This window comes from Oryza brachyantha, chromosome 6 (genome assembly GCF_000231095.2).
Source record: "Oryza brachyantha chromosome 6, ObraRS2, whole genome shotgun sequence".
NCBI lineage: Eukaryota > Viridiplantae > Streptophyta > Magnoliopsida > Poales > Poaceae > Oryza > Oryza brachyantha.
Window position 1 is genome coordinate 7,773,394 of NC_023168.2, and position 9,227 is coordinate 7,782,620.

A 9,227-nucleotide genomic window follows, 5' to 3' on the forward strand; every position below is an offset into this window, starting at 1 on the left:
CTCCTTTTCAGGCACGACAGAAATGATGCTTCTAAAGCTAATCAATCCTTTAGAAGTGCTCGACTACTGATTGATTTGGGCCCTTCTTTTTTTGTCACGGAACTTACAAGTTACGCACGGTGAAAGTGAAAAGAACCCACCGGTTGTGTTTCCACAAGCTTGAGCTCAGGGCTCTGGAAGATGCTTAGCTTAAGATTGGCCTTAATAAGATAAATATTTCATCCATCACAACTGCGCCCCTTCCATCCACGACTTAATTTGTTCAAACCGTCACTCGACTCGCTGGAGTATTGGACTAATCATTTTTTATTTACTCCTAAGTTTTCCATGCAAAAAAAATATACCACTCCACGTTTTAAAATAAACTATCATTTCGATAAAAAAATTATCTAAAAATAAGTTACTAAAATGATTATTCTTGGATAATTTTTTGATCAAAATCATAATTTATTTTGAGACGTGCGAGTGGTATATATATATATATATATGAAAATTAGATACTACTACTTACTCCCCTCCATTATTAGGTTTGGATTTTTGTTTGTAATATTCTTTGATCCAATATCGTTAGTGCGCTTCCGGATAGATAGCAAATCGTGTTTCAGTTCGCTGTTGTTTCTCCGGATTTGAAAAACAGAAAAATTTCGTTGTTGGCTGCTTCTTTGGATTGCAACAGAAAAAAATCGTTGCTCAAGCAATAACTTACCATATGTGTTTTCTGCTTTTATATATATAGACTCTGGTATTGTAAACAAGCATATGTTCTTCTGTCACAACCAGAACAATCTCAAAAATTATTTCTGCTCCATGCAATTAGCACAAACAAGCACTTTCTGTCATAAACTATTTCTGCTCCAAGTACAGCAAGATTCAGTTGCTCACCAACTACCACTTGACAGTAGCTAGTAGCTAGTTAGTACAAACCTATATTACATCCCTGAATATTATTGTACATGTTGTTTCATACAGAGATGAAAGCACATACAGTTACAGAACTGATTATTATTTTGCCAGAATAGCAATTGCCAGACGTTTCTCAACATTTCAAAAATTTCAGTACAGAAACTGAAACATCTTAATAGTTTTTTCTGCTCTAACAATTAGCAGAAACCCTAACCGCTTTGATGTTTCACGTTCTCATTTCTGCAGGAAAAAAATTAGTTCCGTTAGGGACATCGACACCATATTAATTCCATTAATCAAGAGAAAGTGGATGTATATAATTACCTAACCATCGGAATAATTGACATGGGTTTACCTTTCTCCCATGTTTCGACTCCTCGCACTGCTGGTTTCTGCTGCATCATTCTCGACTATCGCCCACCAAATAAGGTGGTGTTTAGATTGAGAAAATTTTTAGAAGAAATGTCACGTCAAATGTTTGATTGAATGTCGGAAGGGGTTTTCGGACACGAATGAAAAAACGAATTTCACGGCTAGCCTAGAAACCGCGAGACGAATCTTTTGAGCCTAATTAATCCATCATTAGCACATGTTGATTACTGTAGCACTTATGGCTAATCATGGGCTAATTAGGCTCAAAAAATTCGTCTTAAGATTTTTTCCATAATTATGCAATTAGTTTTTTGGTTCATTTATATTTAATGTTTTATTTAGGTGTCTAAAAATTCGATGTAATGTTTTTGAAAAAAAATTTGGAAACTAAACAGGCCCTAATTTTGCTTGACGACGCAGTCGGCCTATGATTCGTTGCCGCGTTGAAAATTAATTGTAGCAAACTAACCTGCTGTTCTCACGGGATTGCATGCATGCAGTTCCAAATGATTTGTTTTTTTTCTGCAATATTCGGATAGATAGAAATCGTCTTCTGCCGCGTTAAAAACTAATTGCTGCAAACTAACCTACTCGTCTTATGGGATTGCATGCATGGATGCAGTTCAAAATGATTTGTTTGTTTTTTTATGCAATATTTGGATAGATAGCAAATCTTCGTTGTTGCTTCTCCCGATTTGAAAAACAGAAAAGGTCGTTGCTGGTTGCTTCTCCGGAATGAAAAACAGAAAAAAAAAAGTCGATGCTGGCTGCTTCTCCGGATTGCAACAAAAAAAATCGTCTCCAGAATGAAAAACAGAACAAAAAAATCGATGCTAGCTGCTTCTCCGGATTGCAACAGAAAAAATCATTGTGGATTCTTTCATTTCTTCTGTGGTTGCTCTAAAACCCGATACCCGTTGTACGGTAAACTCTAGGGGACATGCGTCAGATGCCTAATGTAGTAGTAGTTACTCATGACGGTAGGATAGAGGCCTCATATATATACATATATATATTTGCTAAAAAACTTTAAGACCAGGTACAATAGCAGACTATAAGTCAGCTATAAGCATATTTTAAATAGATAAGAGGGGAAAGAAGAGAGGTGGACTACTAATTTATAGCTAGCTGTACACGGGCTCGAAAACAAAATATGTGTATGACATGTGAACCATATATTAATGTTTTATAGATAAATATTGTATGAGTTGACTATTAAATTAGCTATAGATGAATTGGAGCTGATAGTTAGTTATACTATTCTAATGACTTTTCTCTTTGGCGCTAATTATTCCAGCTCCAATTTCCAAAGGCTTGCGAAAGCGCCCATAGAATCCGAGGAGGGAGTACTTAAAAAAGTAATTTGGACCAAATTCCGAACGCCGGCACCGCGCTCCTCGCCGCTCCACACTCTTAAAAACTGCAAAGAGTGCAGCTGAGTCACCGACGTGTGGGCCCCACAAGCCACGGCGCGCGGCGGAGGAGGCGGCGGCGGCGGCCGAGGCCGGAGGCGAGCGATGCGGCCCGAGAGGCGGCTGTACAGTCTCCTCGGCTTCCTCCTCCTCCTCGCTGTCGTGTATCTCAGCTGGTTCCCCTCCGGAGGCGGGGGCGGAGGGGGGCTCAAGCTGCCGGTGCCGTGGCTCCAGCCGCGGATGTCCTTCGCCGGCCGCAACGGCACCCACTTGGTCGACGCCGCCACCGGGGAGCCGCTCTACGTCAACGGCTGGAACTCCTACTGGCTGCTCTCGGCGCGGTCCCCCGCGCTCGCCGCCGAGATGCTGCGCCGCGGCCGCCGGATGGGGCTCTCCGTCTGCCGCACCTGGGCCTTCAGCGACGGCGGGCCCGGCGCGCTCCAGATCTCGCCCGGCCGCTTCAGCGAGGCCGTCTTCCAGGTCTGGATCCCCTTCTCTCCCGTCTTCAATTGGCGCCGTTCGTTGAATCAAACCACCATTTCGTAATGTTGCTCTGCAAAGTACCCGCGCGGCCTGATGCTGATCCAAACGGAGGCTAGTAGTAGTAGTATACAATCAGCGGATTAGGGTTGCAGTTGACAAACGTGTGGGCACACTTTTTGTGTCAGTGGCACAGTAGGAACCATGGGGTTTTTGGCAAGCAAGGAATTTGACTGAGACTTACAAATCACCTTCTTCGATGGCAGGGGTGAGGGGAATAATGCCATTCTTTTCTAAAATAATTGGTCGAGTTTGAATATATTAAATTGATACTTTTCATTGATTCCTAATAAACCTGCTTTAGATTTGCTGCCAGCAAAACATTCTGCTTGCGTGGTATGTTACTCCCTCTGTTACATATTATAAGATGTTTTAGTTATATCTAGATTATCCATAGATCTTTGAATATGTTTTATATGTGTCCAGATTCATTAGCATTCATATGAATGTATGAAGAGCTAAAACATCTTATAATGGGAAACAAAGTTAATATGAGATAATACACATATTCTGCAGTTTAGGAGCCCATTTTTTTAATGGCATGTAATACCATGCTAGCGTCTTCTCTGACAGATTGAATGATAGTACTCTATCCGTACTTAATAATTCCGTAATATCCTCCAGGGCTTTCACTACCCACAGCTATTTTTAGCAAAGCATCACTATATCGCTGCTAAAATCTAATATGTAATAATAAATAATTAATTATCCTCAAAATTGAAACCTATATACATGACTGGATGAGACCGATTGACTACCTAAGTATACTCATATGCAATATTCTATGAAGATCTCACAAATAAGACACTCATGCTTTCTTCCTACTTTGATTAGTAAGATAAGATAAATTCAGTGCTCAGCGTCAAGCTATTTTAGCAGCTGAGTTGTTTTTTCTCTTAAATTCTATATATGTCAAGGATGCAACATATTATTTGCCTCTCACTGAATAGCTTAGTCAACATGTTGACCCGAATGAAGGCAGTGCCCGCATTAGCCTTCCTGCCCTCTCACTAGGAAGCAGAGTCGTTGATGCCCTGGGCCTAGAATCTGGTGGGGAATAGTTCATTTGCGTGTGTGGCCTGTAATAAGGGGTTTTGGATTTGATGTTTCACTGCAAATTACATTTTTTATGAGAAACATACACAACTTTTCAATTCATTTTCTAGAAGTTCTCTGGAAATCTCAAGTCCTCACTCAGCTAATAAGCTCATGTAAGGATGTTCTTCATACGTACATTAAATTGAAGTTTGTTTATTCTAGGTATTGGATTATGTGATATATGAAGCCCGGAGAAATAATATTAGGTTGATTCTTTGCCTTGTCAACAACCTTGATCAATTTGGAGGGAAGGCTCAATATTTCCAATGGGCACAAGCAGCTGGAGCTAATGTGACGAATTCAACCGATTCATTTTTTTCACATCCAGCTATTAAGCGCTATTACAAGGATTATGTAAAGGTAATTGATTAGCCCAAAACTTGCTTTTCTATATGGCAGTGTGTATTTATTAGTTGTATATTCACTGTAATTTCTCTGAGTGCTATTCGTACATGTTAAAATAGGCTATAGGCAGCAATAAATAGGAAAGTGTATCATTAACAATGATAGTTGTGACAATCTGGTATTTTCACCAATGATTGGTTAACTGAAGTTATGTTAGATAAATGTGTTTTATGAGGAATATGGTTTCTCTGATACAAATGAGCATGTTGAAGATGCCAATTTTTATGTTCTTAATGCTTTATCTGGGAGTGGTATATTTGGAGTACGCGTTCAATGACTGCTGTGACTTTGATAAACTGATGACTGCACAACTATGGGCCAGTGTAGTAAAAGTTGGATGACTGGACCAACTGTATGGCCATGCATATGGAAACACTTGCAGGACCGTCATGTATTATATAGTCGAAATGGTATTGGATGCAACAAAAATCTGCCATGTTGTCCACTTAATCGCCATATCTCCATACAGTCTTCCAACTAAACATACAGTTTGCCCTAATTAAATCTTATTAAATGTTCTTCCTAGCTGTTAGCAACTCACAACAGTCAATCAACCTTTCGGTGATATAATTAAGTTAAGTTAGTAGCAGAGTTTTCAAAGTATAGTGACATGAAGATAAAATATATTATCTCATTTTGATAGTATAGCATGTTAAGTATCCCCCGAACCATGAATAACATCAAATATATTGACATTTGTGTCAACACTAAATTTCCATATAATTCCAAGTAATCGTCCATATTCCGATTAGTCGCTTGATGGTACTCTATCCATCTGAACACCGCTTTGACAACACTGCTATCGGATATTACGGGCCCATTGCAGAAAGCAAGTGGCACTATGTTGGACAATGTGTAGTGGTTGCTTCTCTAGAGATACATCTGATTTTTTTCTGCCATTGTTTCATATCCAACTTCAAAAAGCATTCTCTTCTTGGTCCTACTTGTGTTCATGCCTATACTTTTGCCTCATATTATGTCATGAACCTTCAACATTCTTTTGTTAGGTCTGCTAGTGGCTTTCCTGCATATGTATACTTTTTAAATATAATGAATGTGCCATGCACATTATCACTACAGTTCAGCCAGTAGAAAGAAACTTTGCCAATATGCGTATGTTCACCCTTTTTAAGCACTGGATGTTCTCCACTTTCTCTCTCTCTCTCTTTTGACCAAAATTTGATAATTAATGTACTCCTATACATGTAATAGAATGTCTTACTGACAGGCAATATTGACCAGAAGGAACTCTTACAGTGGAATCAGATACTCTGATGAACCTGCTATATTTGCTTGGGAACTCATGAATGAGCCTAGGTGTGTGTCCAACTCATCTGGTCCTTACATTCAGGTAATACAGTATTTGTCTGCTTTTTTCAACACCATTCGTAGTTGTCAGACTGGAAATACTGATGGCCCTTAACAGGCTTGGATTGCAGAGATGGCTGCATATATCAAGAGTTTGGACACTAATCATCTAGTTACAGTTGGAACTGAAGGGTTTTATGGTCCTGGAAGTGCTGAAAGGATGGATATTAATCCTGGGGAATGGGCAGCTTCACTTTGCTCAGATTTCATACAGAATTCAGTAGTTGAACATATTGATTTTGCGTCTGTTCATGCTTATCCGGATAGCTGGTCTGTATTTTTTTTTTCATTTTTCCCCATATGTGTCATGCAATTTTATGCAGTGATGTTTATGTATTTGTTTTTACTGTCAGGTTACCTAAGGCAAGCTTGGAAGAAAAGGTTCGATATCTTTCCAGTTGGGTCGATTCGCACCTGAATGACAGTGAACACATCTTGAAAAAACCTGTCATTTTTACAGAAGTAGGCTACCTACAGCATTCAGATGCTAACAGCACAGTTGATAAAGATATTATTCTAAGAATTGTTTATGATAAAATATATGATTCGGCCAGAAAGCTGCAAGCAGGTGGTGGTGCTCTTATTTGGCAGCTGATGGTTGAAGGAACACACATGTATGCTGATGATTTCTCCATTGTGGCACGGGATCGCCCCTCGACTTATAGTTTGATAACCGAGCAGTCATGTCGTTTGCAAAGGATGTATGGGAAAGGAGACCCTGGGTGGCAATGCTCAGTACCACCCTAAAGATTTTTCTGCTACTGATACAAAAACGATCCTGTTCCATTAAGCATAAACTCCTTTTGCAGTATTAAACAAAAAGCAATTAGTGGACAGAGAAACATGTATAGTAAACACTGTTGATAACTTGAGTGACAGACTGCTAGTGGAGAATCCACTTCATAGACGGCATGACGGCAGTTACTTGCCGGTGGTGGTTCAAGACTTGGAAGTACTCTGGCAACGACATGTTAACATGGTTAAGCAACATTCTTGATCATCGACCACATGTTTATGGTCATCAACTATTTGTGTGCCGGTATAGTATTCTTCCAAGGTTCATATTTAACTTGGTTTATTTATAGCCAATCACAGGAATAGCAAGAGTAGTTTAGAAAACATTTATGTATTGTCCATATAACTATAAGGCCGATTAAGACGTTTTGTTCGTTGTCTTTTTGGTGGCATTATGTGTTCGCATCGCGGGTGAACAAAAAACATGTTTGTAACTCTCTATTAGCATGTGTTGCATGTTGTGCAAGATATGGACTCAAAGACCAGAAGTATGCATGACCTTTGCAGGGCAGCTTCAATTGTGAGTTACCTAGGACGTGTTTGTGTCGTTAGAAAAAAGTACTCCCTCTGTTTCATAACGTAAAGCTTTCTAGTATTGCTTATACAAATTATATACATTTATTCATAAATAAATTTAGATAAAGTTAAAAAGTTTTACAATATAAAACGAAGGTAGTAGCTTACTCTCTCCGTTTTATAATGTAAGATGTTTAATTTTTTTCTTGCAATGTTTGATTATTTATCTTATTCAAAAATTATAGAAATATTATTTATTTTGCTTGTGACTTTATTATTAAAAGAACTGTAAGCATGACTTGTAATTTTCTATATTTGTAGTAAATTTTTAAATAAGACAATTGATTAAATGTTGTAATAAAAAGATTAAATATCTTACATTTACGTTGTAAAACAGAGTTAGTACTAACTAAGACAAAAGGAATAAATCGGAAGTTTGGTTTGAAGTCTTACCAAGTTTTGTTGTAGTTATGGAGAGTGGAGCGTTCTAGAATCTTGAGTAACCAAGTTCGGTGTGGTTGTCAACTTGTGTTTGGAGTATGTTTGGTTCATTGACTTGTCAAATTTTGGTGATACCTATATTTATTAGTAAGGTTGAAAATAATAATGAAAAAACTCAGCTCCTCCTGCCAGTGGCGTTGCTGTGGATTTGGTCTTGTCATTCTCGTCAGATCCTCCCGCCTAATGGCGGCAGCATGAACTTGGTCTTTCCGTTCTATGATGGGGTGCAACGAGCGGAGCGAGCACAGTGGAGACGGGAAAGCTTGCCGAAGTGTGTGGTGTAATCAGAGCATCTCTAAAAGAATGGCTAAATTTTGACTTTCTAAATACAAATTTATCCATTCGTATTAGTTTTGACAACTTAAATTTACATAGCACCTTCAAGAGATTCCACTCTCCCTCTCCAAATCATAACGGCTAGTTTCATAGCATCTCCAAGGGGTGGCAGGGAGCGGCCGAGTGGAGGGAGCTGCCCGTCGAGCCCGTGGAGCGGCGTCGGTGAGGGAGTAGCGGGGTGCGGCGCCGGGTGGAGGAAGCGGCAGGCGGCGACGTTGGGGTGGAGGAGGCGACGCCAGAGAGCAGGGCGGCCGCCGAAGCTGAGCGTCGCCAGGCGGAGAGTGCGGTTGGGCCGACTGACTGTTGAGCTTTAGTGTGAAACATCTATGCATATAATAGTACTATGAGGCATGGGAGGTTGACAAGTGGGTCCCACCCACGTGGGACCCACGAATAGTAATTTTGCTGGTGGTAGAATGGGTTGCTAGATTTGGCCATTAAGAAATCACATTTGGCAATTCAAATAGCATGGCAAGTCAAATAGCCATTCTCTTGTAGCATAATTTTTATGTAAAATTGTCAAATTTAACTAAGCAAGTGAGATGGTCATTCATTCTCTTTAAGTTGCTCTTAGGGTTAACAGGACATATGGAAAACTATTCCATCTGGGAGTCCGCGTTGCGGTGTTTGTAATAGTTGAGATTAAGAGATGGGATGATTATGTAATTTTTATAGCTAATTTGATGATATAAATGACTAAATTAACTAGTAAAAGGTGAAAACATTATTTTAGAAAAACTAAATAGAAGCTTTTATACTCTCTTCGATTTTTTTTGACGCCGTTGACTTTTTATTAGAGTTTGAGCCTTCATCTTATTTAAGAAATTTATAAAATTACTAACTATTTTATGATTATTTGATTATTACTAAAGTAACTTTAAGTATGATTTATAATTTTGTATATTTGGACAATATTTTTAAATAAGAGAAATGGTAAAAATAAATCAAAAAGTCAACAACTTTAAAAAAAACCGGAGGGAG

At 39.0% G+C, this 9,227-nt stretch overlaps 1 protein-coding gene across 1 annotated transcript; it reads left to right on the top strand.

Annotated features, from left to right (window-relative positions):
* The first annotated feature begins 2,667 nt into the window (after positions 1–2,667).
* Positions 2,668–7,359, top strand: LOC102699874 (mannan endo-1,4-beta-mannosidase 6). Its single transcript, XM_006656857.3, has 5 exons — positions 2,668–3,167; positions 4,488–4,685; positions 5,959–6,081; positions 6,157–6,368; positions 6,452–7,359. The coding sequence occupies exons 1-5, from the start codon at positions 2,793–2,795 to the stop codon at positions 6,843–6,845; spliced, it is 1,302 nt and encodes a 433-aa protein (XP_006656920.3). The 5' UTR covers positions 2,668–2,792; the 3' UTR covers positions 6,846–7,359.
* The last annotated feature ends 1,868 nt before the right edge of the window (positions 7,360–9,227 follow it).